The sequence below is a fragment of the Schistocerca piceifrons genome, chromosome 2, assembly GCF_021461385.2.
Source record: "Schistocerca piceifrons isolate TAMUIC-IGC-003096 chromosome 2, iqSchPice1.1, whole genome shotgun sequence".
In the NCBI taxonomy this organism is placed as follows: Eukaryota; Metazoa; Arthropoda; class Insecta; order Orthoptera; family Acrididae; genus Schistocerca; species Schistocerca piceifrons.
In genome coordinates, this window is record NC_060139.1 from 348,711,256 (window position 1) to 348,724,801 (window position 13,546).

Here is a 13,546-nt window from a genome sequence, read left to right on the forward strand (position 1 = left end):
CTGGAAGGCAGAGTGGATCAACAAAAGTGTGCATCTATTATTGCGGAATGTCCTGCGCTACATGCAATTTGCTTTTGGTCGGCACAGTGACATCTACCAGCAGGAAGATGCAACGCTTCACACAGCTCTCAGTGTATGTCCTTAGTTCGAAGAGCACCAGTATGAGCTTCCGTACCCCCATTTCCAACAAACTCCCGGATTTAAACGTAATAGAGAATCTTTGCGCCATGCATCCTTAGCCGAGAAACCCAGCATAGCTGGCCACAACGCACGAGTAGGTATCTCCCAGAACCTCACCGACCCTCTTCCTGCGCGTCTCGCAACGGCCCGCGTATACCCAAACTGAAAGACAGTTCCCAGAATGAGATTTCCACTCTGCAGCGGCGTGTGCGCTGATATGAAACTTCCTGGCAGGTTAAAACTGTGTGCCGGATCGAGACTCTAACTCGGGACCATTGTATTTCGCGGGAAAGTGCTCTACCATCTTAGCCGCCCAAGCACGGCTCACGCCCCGTCCCCACAGCTTTACTTCCGCAACATCCTTTCTTTCAGGAGTGCTAGTCCTGCAAGGTTCGCAGGTCACCTTCTGTAAAGTTTGGGATGTAGAAGACGAGATATTGGTGGAAGTAAAGCTGTGAGGACAGGGCGTGAGTCGTGCTCGGGTAGCTCAGATGGCACCGGCACGGTAGCTCAGCGTGTTCGATCAGAGGGTTAGCTGCACTCTGTAATAAAAAAACTGAGTTAATCGATCAACAACGAACTTAAACGGATGTCTTACGACGTCCACCCCGTGATAGTAGAGCACTTGCCCCCGAAAGGAAAAGGCCCAGAGTTCGAGTCTCGGTCCGGCACACAGTTTTAATCTGCCAGGAAGTTCGAAAGACAGTTGCCATTAATGAAAACGAAGTGAAAATTTTTTCCTATTCTTTCGCCGTTGAAGATATCGATCGTCCAACGACAATCCTTTCCTCGAGACAGCTGCATCATTAGCGAACAAACTTACAGTGCTTCAGGTTGTTCACGTAAATCATCTGTCACAGAGAGTACCAGTGTCATAGGGACACCAAATTTGACACTGGATAAATGAAAAACAAGACCACATAGGTTGATGAATCCGAGTCAACTATAGTACAAGCCAAACTACATGAAGCGATACACCACACTTCCAAATAGCACAAAATTTTTTGTATGTTGTGGAGATTCTCTGCCTGTCCAAAACTTTCTGTGACTGATTTTATTCCCAGCGAATAAGCTACGTCAGCACAGTAACTACGATATCAACTTGAACTAACAGCTGTAAACAACAGACGTGCATTCGACCAGTCAGTTGTCAGAGGGTAGTGTTAAGTAGTGGGTTTGCAGACATGTGTCAACGTTGTTGTTTTACAAATCGCAGTGGAGTAACAGCTCTAAGTCAATGTTTTGAAGAAGAGACCTGAAACCATAGACAAGTGGATGTCTGCTGCGACTTAATTGGAAAACAAACCGTAGACAATGCTTAGCTGGAAAAATTCATAACGAGTGACGAGATTTGGCGCTATCAATACGATCTCACCACAAAACAAAAATGTGCAGAAATTCATATGAAGGGCCAACGCTTCAGCTAGATAACTGACATAAACCAATGTGTCACGTGTTTTGAACAATATTCCAAAGAAAGATTTTTCTGACAGTTTGACATGGTTGTTCGGAGGCTCCGTGCGTTGTACTCAGACAGGGAGAGGGGTACTATGTGGAAAATCTGAATCATTAAAACCGGCATCTTAACTTTTCTTTATTTCATATTAATCAAGTCTTGACTGAAGGAGTGTTCCCGGGTGGAACATTTTTACTTTACTATAATACGCTATTTGATACGTGCGTCACGGTCTCTCACCTGCGAACGATACAGGAACCTACTGTATATTCACATGCATTTGTTTAATCCGACACAACACCTCTCAGGCGATCTGCATATTCAGCATGACAACGCACTGCACTATCGTTTCCTAACTGAGTCACAGTCACCAGCATTTCAGTCACATTGAACACACTGAAGACAATTAGGAAAATGTGTGTACCTAGAACTTGTCTTTCACTAATATCACTACGTTTTGGATGCTAGTTGAGGGACAACGGAACACGATAACTGCACTTTTCCTGTGTGCGTACAGTCCATTTCACGAACCGTCGCCACTGTTATATGTGCTAGAGAGAGAGTTCTGTATGCATCTCAGCCATGTATCTAACTCAATTCCTCGTGAACGTGTTCACCTGTGAGTTTGTAATCACCTCCTCAAGCCATCACGGTCAGAATTAAGCACAAACCGTGAGAAAGAATCAAAACCTAAGAAGTAGCAATAAGGAATGGCGTCTAGACTAGTGGAACAAATTTCGAAGTTCTACTCTCGTTCACATTCTGAGACCATGTATCTCAAATATTTGGCAGTAGTAAAAGTCTCAGATGAGCCTACATACAATATCAGTCAATCTCACACTTGCAAGACAACAACATGTGTCCAGCCGTTAACCCACTCTACATCCACTGCTGTGTGGAACTATGCCTAAGGGTTACGTGTCATCTTAAAAATGCAGAGATTCGACGTTCAACTGTCAGCCGGATTTTTTTGGCACATTTTACTTCATTCACCCCTGAAAATGATTTATGTGAAAAATGTAAACTTTTTATTTGGTTTAGAGTATAAGTTAAACCGTAGTTCCCCATACGCCACGAACCTACTACGGTGTCGTAGCAGGCGGAGAGGTGATACTCCGACGTGGCGCGTCCCAGGTGGCGGATAGGGGGGTCCTCACTGGTTTACCGGCGGACTTGAGCGAAATAAAATAGCTCTCGTGGACCAAACACTAAACAACCTCTACGGCTAACAACCGTAGTTGTAACTCGGAGCTTGCTCCTTACAAGGTTGACTACCTTTGAAAGTCAAACATGGAAGGAAATCTTTCAAGGAATAATCCACCGCTTGGCAATAACCAAGGAAGACTGCACTCGGATACGGTGGGCAGTCACCTGAAAGATAACTTGGATGAGTCGGAGCATCTTAAAATACCCAAAACGGACAGACGACCAAAACTCAAGACAGGACAAATAAACTACATTGCGACACACAATATAAATTCCCTCATACAACCAGGCAAACTCAAAACTCTGACGGATGAAATGGATCGCAAGGGGATTCTCATAACCGGACTTCAAGAAATGAGAAATACTGATCAGGAGCCGATAGAATCACAAGGATATAGGATTTATAAGGGAATACCAGGGAAAAGAGTCATGAAATAGTGTCCACAATTTGGAACAGGATTCGTGGTGAGTCTGAAAATAATAGAGTCCATAATAGAATTTAAAGCACAATCTCCCAGGCTCTCAACATTAACTCTAAAAGCTGCAAATAAAATGTACACAATAATAAATGCCCATGCCCCGAAAAATGATAAAAATAATAAAAAAGAACACGGAGAAGAGGTAGAAAAATTTTGGGAGCTCTTAGATCAAACGACGAATAACATTAATAAAAATCACATCAAAATTTTAATTGGAGACTTCAATGCCCAGTTAGGAAGGGAAAAGAGATATAGAGACATAATAGGGAAATAGACAGCACAAAGAAGAACAAACAAAAATGGCATAAGACTAGTGGAATTTTGCAGAAACCATGACATGATCTCAAAGTCGACGTATTTTAAGAGAAGACCAAGTAAACTAAAAACTTGGAAACATCCAGACTGGAAAAAAGGAGAATGGCAACTGGACCATGTCTTCATGGATAAGAATTACCACAAGGAAATTTACAATGTGAAAGTACTGAGAGGGACAGATACCGGATCAGATCATTACATGATAAAAATTAAAATTAAATTAACCCCATTAGCAAAGAAAAAATCCCACCAGAAGAAGAAGAGAACCCATGACCCTCATAAACTGATACAAAATGAGGATTATGAAGCACAAACCAGGGATATAAAAATAACAGATGATCTGGAAGAAATAATTCCCAAATTGAAACAAATAGCTGAACAAGTTGCCCCTATAAATCCAAGGAAAAAACACCAGTGGTGGAACGATAAATGTGATGAAGCAGTGTTGGATCGACACCAAGCCTGGTTAAGGCATCAAAATGAAAAAACAGAAAAATCATATTTGGAACTCACAAAGCAAAGGAACACAACACAAAAAATAATAAGGAGAGTTAAACGTCAGTACCAAAAAGATATACTTCTAATGATAGAAACAAATAGTGAAAAAACAAACTCAAGAGACTATTACAAAATATTTGGCAGACAATTACAAAGATATGATCCTCCAACATTAATGTTAAAAGATAAAGATAATAACCTAGCCCATAGCAATAGTAAAAATACAGAAATTCTAGCAGAAACATTTAACAAGTTACTAAATTGTGAAGATCCCCCAGAACTTCTTCAGATATACACAGAAACCCCAATTAAAACACCAGCAGAAAATATAAATCCACCTACAATTAATGAGGTCTACAGAGCTTTGAAAGAACTCAAAAACTACAAAGCAAGTGGAGAAGATCAAACGTTTGCTGAACTTTGGAAATATGCAGCAGAACCAGTAAAGATAGCATTACACCAATGCATAGTAAAAATCTGGAATGAAGAGAAATTACCAGAAAATTGGACTACTGCTATAATACATCCATTACATAAGAAAGGAGAAAAATCAAATCCAGACAACTATAGAGGAATTTCCCTTTTGGACTGCACGTATAAGATCATGTCAACAATACTATACAACCGCTGTAAAGATCAACTAGAACTGGAACTGGCAGAATATCAAGGAGGATTTAGATCCTGGAGAAGCTGCCCAGAACAGATAATCACCTTGAAGTTAGTTATGGATGTCTACAAAAGAAGGCAAAAACAACTAGTCATAACCTTTGTAGAATTCAGAAAGGCGTATGATTGCATCCATAGATCTTCAATGATGAAAATATTAAGGAATTTTGGACTTCATCCTAAATTAATAAAAATGATACAGTTAACCTTAACAAACACCAAATCCAAAGTAAAATTTAGAGGAGAAATATCTGAACCATTTACGATTAAAACAGGGTTGAGACAGGGAGATTGTTTATCACCATTGCTATTCAATTGTGCTCTTGAATATGTAATGAGAGAATGGTACAAGGAAAATCCTATGAATATTAAAATTGGAACTAAGAAAGATAAAATAAACCTAAATTGCTTGGGATTTGCTGATGTCCTAGCATTACTAGCTAATAATATTCAGGAAGCCACGAAACAAATAACAAGCTTACAAAATATAGCACAAAAATTAGGACTCCAGATATCATTTGAAAAGACTGAAATAATGGTAACGGATCCACTTGTAATAGATCACATCACAGTGAACAATAGGGAAATTAAAATAGTGAAACAATGTAAATACCTGGGTGAAATTATAACACATAAATTGGACGAGAAACCTGCATGGCGAGCAAGAACTAATAAAATTATAAAAGCTCAAAAACTAACATGGTCTACGTACAATAGAAAATGTCTATCAATTAAAACAAAATTAAAACATTACAAGACGGTGGTTCAACCAGAGGTTACATACGGAAGTGAAACTCTTTTTAAAGTCACCCAGAAAAACAGAATTGACAAAATTTTAAAAGTAGAGAGAAGAATTGCTAGAACATACATAAATAAGAAATATCAAAAAGCTGGGCAATGGCGGATAGTTCCAAATGAAGTGGTATACAGAGAACCGGAGCCCATCACTGATACTATACGAAAGAAAAGGATCTCTTTTTGTGGTCACATTCTGAGGACACCAGAAACCAGATTATCAAGGAAAATTATTGAGAAACTCTGGAATTTGAAACAACAAGGAGGATGGCTTAAGGAAATAAGAGAGGATACGGAAGAACTGGAAATAACTCTGGATGATTTGCAGAACAAAACGCCAAATTTAAAGAAGTTGAGGGACACAGAAATAAGATTTAAACCAAAAATTGACAAACGACATACAATGAAAAGGGTATTTACAGATAAGGAACGACGAAAAGCATCGGAACGAATGAAGAGATACTGGGCCACTCGGAAGGGGAAAATACCAAAGAAGAGGACCAGAAATGATTGACTGAAGTGGTCCAATGAGGCCGTAAAAGCAGAAGAAGGAGAAGTTCCCCATATACCTAGGTGGTTACCGTGAGGCAAATAACATCTCCTCTAGTAGTACCAGCCCCAGTTGAGCAATATGGTCTTCAAGTCAACAGTTAGAGTGGGGACACCTATACCTCACCTTTACTTTCAATACCAGTGCTTTACTCTGGGGCTTTATGGCATGCACCAGCTGCATATTTATCCGTAGCTTTTAACTTTCAGCCACCATTACGACTTTTTTTTGCTGTTACATATTACTTATACATTCCAGACCGTTCTAGTAGTGTAAACACCCACCAGAGACTGTTAGTATATTCTTGGGGTATAATTTTAGATTCTACGACTGACTGAAAGGCTCTCTGACTGCTAGACGCATTTTCATTTTATAGGCATACTTACAGAATGGTTAGAAACAGTCTGAGAAGCTTGTTAGGGGGCTGAAGGGTAGTTTATAATGATAAATAATTTTCAAGAAAAAAATTCAGTGCACTGCGCCGTTCCCGAGTTATTTAGCACTGAAATTAGCCATTCAGGTCGTTGCACGCGCAAACTCAAGCGGTCCGCTAGAGACAGTGTCGTCAAACGTATGCCTCGTTTGGTTTTCTAAAACCGAATAAAAAACCGAGATAAGAACTGGGCATGGAATGGACATAAGGGTAGAACCAAAGCCAAAAGCTCAGCTATCACGTGCGATATCAACCACGCTATGGGAACTACTGATAATTGTATCTGGCGGGCCGCTTGGATTTCCGCGCGAAATGGCCTTACTGGCTAACTTCATTGGTAATTAACTGGGAAACAGTGCAACGGTCAAACGGCGCAACGTATCAAAATTTTTCGTTATCAGTTATTTCTCAGCACAACCTACCCTGCAACACACTTACAAGTTTTCCAGGCCGTTTCTGATGACCCTGTACTTTTGGTCTCTTATCAATTTTTGCGTTCAATGTGTCATTAAAGTTTATGAATTAATTTCTGTGGTATCTTGTGGGGCAACCAATCTGTGTTTGGCTGTTTTGTTCGATACGGAGATTCTTTTAACGATGGCATGCCACAACTACACTGCGTGTTTTTTTGCCAGATCGTCTTTTAAATTTCTTGTATTTCTTTTTGTGTTTAATATTTGTGGTGTGCCAATTCGGCGATGGATTTCTCATCTTTCTTGCGTAGCGGTGGCTGTAGGAAGTTCAGTTGCTCTTTTTTGTTTTGTTTTTGTTGTATGATGTAGTACCAATGATGGAATTTAGACGCCTCAGAAGATTCGATTTCCCAGACGAACAAATGGCAAAACATATTTAGAAGTTATGAGCGATCAGAGAGTTATGTTATTTGTCGATATTTTTAATGAAATGGCCAGATACTTTTTGAATTTAACGTAAACTGAATGCGTTTGATGTTAGTTGTCAACTATTTCTAGTACATTGATTTTTTGACATCATGGTTGTGGAGAGAAGCAGCGATTAGTATGATTAATCAATAATTCAAGAACAGTCTTAATCGCATTTATTATTGTTATAATACCGCCATCCGGTTTCAAGGAACGCAGGAAACTGCCGTTATGTCGACAGGAGTAACACCACTAGCAGTCGACCAATGGTGTAAACGCCCAGAAGATGACCCCTACGTCGGGTTGAAGCCGGTTGGCGGTATTATAACAATAATAAATGCGATTAAGACTGTTCTTGATTTGATTTCTAGTGCATCTTTATCTTACCCCCTGTTTCCTCAGTTAATTTTTAACATCAATGCAGTTTATGGGTTGGCTAAAAAACGTTCAACCGATTTCACAAGATCTCGTCTTCTACATCGATGGAGACAGAAATGAACAATGGCACATCTGCCACATGGATGCATATACAAGGGCGGGAATATCCGACAAAGACTTACAGAGTCTCTATATGCCCGTCGGTCGCGTCACGTCGCACTTTCTAGTTCTGAGTGCACAGTAGCACGTAAAGGTCCCCAGAACAATAATGTCTCCCGCCATCATGCAGCCCTCATGACGTAACTGTCACGCATTCCCATCGTCATGACAATTCTCGGCAGCACACTCCTAGGGCAACGAAGGGGCTCCTGCAGTGTTTTCGATGGGAAGTCTTTGATCGCCCACCATACAACCCTGAAGTGACTCACTCTGATTTTCTTCTCTTCTTACATGAACCGCTGGCTATGACAACAACGGTTTGGCACTGACAACGTGCTGCAGACCAGCGTAGAGAATTGGCGGAAAGCACAGGCAGCTGCCTTCTATGACGAGGGTATTGCAAAGGTGGTACAAAGCTGCGAAAATGTCTATGTCGGAGCGGCGAATATGCTCAGAAGTCAGAGACGGCAGGTGGCAGCACTAGCAGTGGTAGATACGTAAATGTCGCAGATAAAATATTTTTTATGAACTTAGAGGTATCCACTTCGCGATCGATCGGATCATATTTTCCGAATAGCCCTCGTACAGTTCCGGGTGCTTTTTAGCATAAAAAGATTCATTTACCTTTTGTGAATGTTCACTATGCTCTCACCGGACGCACCGCAGACACCCAAATGTAAATAAAACTTATCCCACGCTTTCGGGAGCGTGTGTCGAGTTACTGCATTCCCCAACGATGGTATGCGTAACGAGGTACGTAGACGGAGTCTTTAGCAAACCCCACAATACATCACGAAATATGAGATAAGAAGATGGAGAACTCAAAACACCTTTGTTATAATGGTATCGCATCCTCGACTTAACGCCCGCTGTGTAATGAACGAGCCAACTAACGAGCGAGTTAGCTGCACAAGAGAAATCCTACAGGCAACCACATGAACCAACAACATACTACTGAGACCGAGAAAACATTCATACCTTAGATGCAAAAACTACACGTTCCACTCACATTAATATGATCACTGCCTATGTTCGACGTGAACGTGAAAGAATCACTCACAGACGGCAGGTGGCAGCACTAGCAGTGGCGGATACCTAAAGCGTGTCGGAGAGACGCGGAAATGAGGGCAGTTGTTGTCGTATTGCGGAAAGGGAGTGATTTACAGCCAAGGGTGGAAACATTTTCGAAACGGCTAAATTTGTAAACTGTTCACTTGCCGCCGTGGCTAAAGTATTCTATGCACGGAAAAATGGCGCTACTTAAAACCGGTGCAACTGTGGTGCATCATGGTCTATAGATCACATGGCTAGACGATGGCTCTGAGACGCGTACAGGCGAACAGACGCGCAACTGTTGAGCAACTGACCCCCGAGATAAACTAAAGGGCTGCCAACAGCGTCTCATCAATGATCTTTCGGTGAACGTTGCTGCATACGGGCGTCCGCAGCCGGCACTTGGTTCATGCACCCATGCTGGCTGCTGTTGATCGGCGACGCAGGCTCGAATTTGAACGGCAATACGGCAACTGTACGTCCGCTGATCGGCGACAGGTGGCCTTCTCAGATGAAACATGTTTTATGCTCCATCGTACAGATGGAAACACACCGTGAAACACTGACAGCAAACACCCATTCCGGAAGAGGGAGCGTTATGGTCTGGGTAAACATTTTCGTGGCATTTTCTCATTGAACTCGTCACTCTGGAAGGTACAATAGATCAACACAAGTATACGTCTATCCTTGGCGGCTATATACATTCCTATATGGAGTTTGTTTTTCGTCAGCACGGTAATATCCACCAGCAGGACAATGGAACGTGTAAAACGTCTCGAAGAGCACAAGGAAGGGTTTATTTCGCTAGTCTGGCCACCAAACTGCCCGGTTTTAAACCCAACCGTGATTCTGTGGGTCCACTCCGATCGGGCTATTTGTGCCATGGATACTCAATAGAGAAACGTAGCGCAGCTGGCCATGGCAGTGGATTCTGTATGGCCCTACACCTATGTCTGTACCTTCCAGAACATCACTGACCCTCTTCCTAGCCGGCCGGTGTGGTTAAGTGGATTTCGGCGCTTCAGTCTGGGACCGCGCTGCTGCTACGGTCGCAGGTTCGAATCCTGCCTCGGGCATCGATGTGTGTGATGTCCTTAGGTTTAAGTAGTTCTAAGTGTGGAGGACTGATGACCTCCGATGTTAAATCCCATAGTGCCTAATGCAATTTGAACCATTTGAACCCTCTTCCTTCACGTCTCGCAGCAGTCCGCGCGGCAAAAGGCGGTTATTCAGGTTTCTCACAGGTGGTCCCATTAATGCGACTAGACAGTGTAAAATTCACCCGAAGTTCCGTTGTTATTTCAATCAGAGGAATCGGATGAATCTTTTTGAAGCAATGTGAATTTTCCTGATACCAAACACCTATTTTTTAATCTGAGCGTTGCTCACACGGTTACTTCATTCAAGTTTTTTTTATTTATTTATTTTTTTTACTCAACAAAACTGGCTAGACAGCTTTGGAATTTAGCAATAACTGAATATAAGGTCCATTCAGCTCACTTAATTTCCAACATTATAAGCATATATTAAATGACATGATTTCTATTGTTGTCAGGTTTGACAAGTAGTGATCTGACGTGAAGAGTGACGTACCCAGACAGTGTCGGCGATCGTGTGAGGGGGTGCGGTCCGCGCCGCAGCGGCAGGTGTTTTCCTGGCAGCGGCTGTCGGCCACCGAACAGTCGCCGTCCGTGGAGCAGGCGCCGCCCAGCAACGACGACAGCGTCGCAGGCGTCGGCCGGTACACCGCCGAGTACAGCGACTCTGCGCACGAAGAGCGGGCAGTGTGTACTGGCGGACATGGTAGCTACAGCTTACCTTACATCACCCACCCACCGTAGCAGTGGACCGACGAAACTTCGCAAGTTATCTCCACAACATCATTCTTCACCCTCCCCTTGGTTACGGATGTGCCCTGTCTTCCTATATGACGCTTCCTTGATAACATTCACGTTAATGTGCACCAACACAAAGAGACCAACGAACGGATATAATACGAACAAAAAATATCTTGTTACATGGATATAGGGGTCTCCTGTCTCTCATTTCTATCACCCTTAAGGTGATCGAACGATTGCCGCATTCACTTAATTTCCTTAGGAGTGGTTTTGGGTGTGTGTGCGTTTGGTGTGGGACGGAGGGGTGGTGTTGGAGAGCTATAGACGTAGTTAGGATGGCAACGCCTGAAGAGGGATCTTCGTTTTTGCTTGGTAGGATCATAAGTGGCGATGCTCCATAGGCCTATTTCTGCTTATTTGTTTTCCTTGCTAGGTTCCCTTAACGTGCCAAGAAAAATGTTCTAAATGCACGTACATGTGCAGATGCCTCGATCCAGAAATAGCTAGTCTGAATCCTGCTGCTGGAAGAAATTTTAACCACCAGTAATTAACCGGCGATGGGAGGACGGGTAGTGATGTAAAGTTCCTGATCACCAGATACTGTGCCAATGTTCTGAGTACTTCAAAATTCTCTAAGCTGTGTCTTATAGAAGGACGTCGTCTGATGGGGACGTTCAGTTCCCTTGCAATAATATGTTTTGTACAGACATCGTACAACTAGGGAAATGAAAATTTAGCGTAATTTATAAGGCGGAATCGGTGGTTATGAAGGACATATAGCAAAGTCGGCGGTTACGATTAAATGAAGGGAAAGTTAAAACGTTCCCCATTCTCTCGTAAAAATGTTGTAAATGCCAAGGTAGTATTTCTGAAAAGGAGCTTTTTCTCATGTTTAAGATTTGTATATAAGTCCTGTACTGGAGCTCGTGGTCCCGCGGCAGCGTTCTCACTTTCCGGGCACGGGGTCCCCGGTTCTATTCCCGGTGGGGTCAGGGATTTTCACCTGCCCCGAGATGACTGGGTGTTGTGTCGTCTTCGTCATCATCATTCATCCCCATTACGGTCGGAGGAAGGTAACGGCAAATCACCTCCATTAGGACCTTGCCCAATACGGCGGTGCGGGTCTCCCGCATCGTTCCCGTACGCTCTGTCAAGAAACATGGCACTTCATTTCCGTTTTTCCATATGTCTAAAATGGCAGTTCATTTTCTGTGTAAAGAACAGAGCCTTAGATATGATTTCAGACTACACACGATATACTCAATTAAGTCCACTCTGGTAACACTTGCAGCCGTTGACGTCACATGTCGCGACACTTTTTCACTAGAAATTATCCAAAAAGTTACGAGCTTTGAAGAGATCTTCAGTGCTGTGTGTCGCTTAAGCTACATATTTTCATAGTAGCCAAGTATTAACAGGAATATTAGAACATCTCTGTAGAGAACTTGGTAGTCAGGACAACGTGCGTTTTTTTATGACATGAGGATTGTCCACCGTATGTTTCATTGTAGGTCCGAGTCCCACAGATCCTCCATAGTAACTTGAGTAATCGTTTTCTTGACACTTACCAAAGTCATTTTAGAAATTCCGAGTGAATTTCATCTTTCCATTATTCCTAATTTGATAGGATATCTTATGTCTTCTAAATCGATCACGTTTTCGTTTTTTGTTTCGTCAGTAGCAGCTCGTCTGCCTGGTAGAGACTATGAATGTATCCTTCCCTCTACACAGTCTCTCCCACCGTTCAACAGCAGAAATCCTTTTTCTCTCTCAATATTGCACCTTTGCGTCGGACTTAATGGTTGGACAAACTTTGTTCACATTCCTGTCTGGAACATGGTCATAGTGTGTACCTGTCTGTGTCGACAAGTTGAGGCATCTGTCACTGGATTGACAGATAACATTTCCAGCAACAACAACGGACCCAAATGGTACGTATCTCCGTTCGACTCATGTTGTCGATGTGTGATATTGCTGAGACTCATGAACTCAGGGTTTCGATGTTTTTCCAGTCCATAAAACACCCTGATTAAGAGCACCAGACAACAAGAAATAATCGGAAAACATATGGAATATACTATTTACAATATTCGCTGAATATCCTCTCCTTCCAAGAGCTTCTACGCCAGCGCTGTCCGATGCGGTAGCGCACTGTCGTCCATAAAAATGAAAGTCACTTCTGAAAGGACTACTGAATAGATGTACATGGTAATAACGTTGACCGGTAAATGTGCTGTGTTCAAATATTTAGAGGTCAGTATACCTGTCTAAACGAATGCCTCCACACACCATAGCAGATGGACTATCAAAACGATCATAGTTGACAATGGTGCTGCGTATGTGTTGAACAGCATTGGCCTAAATTATCTTTACACCTATTGATTTCGTCACTTTACAAAAACGTATTGAATTCCATATGTATAAATACTGAATCGAATCACAAATTTTATCGATGCTCGGCACTCTCGAATTATGTAACTAGGAAGGCTTTCCCGGCGTAATAATTGATTATATTCTTCTATATTCTTCTCAGGTGTGCTGCCCGATCACAACGCCATCTTGGCACAATATTTCAGCGCTCCATCTGCCCGCCATCTTCAGGTGAGAGTGATGGTACACGATCTCGCCGGAACTGACTTCTCGGCGCAAGCGGCGGTCC

The 13,546-nt window shown here is 42.4% G+C and overlaps 1 protein-coding gene across 1 annotated transcript in view; it reads right to left on the minus strand.

Annotated features, from left to right (window-relative positions):
* The window catches only part of LOC124775375 (agrin-like), a 183,239-nt gene that overhangs the window by 68,902 nt on the left and 100,791 nt on the right, over window positions 1-13,546 (minus strand). The window contains exon 5 of the mRNA XM_047250209.1: window positions 10,643-10,813. Within this exon, the coding sequence (XP_047106165.1) occupies window positions 10,643-10,813 (171 nt within the window). The remainder of the gene's footprint in view (window positions 1-10,642; window positions 10,814-13,546) is intronic.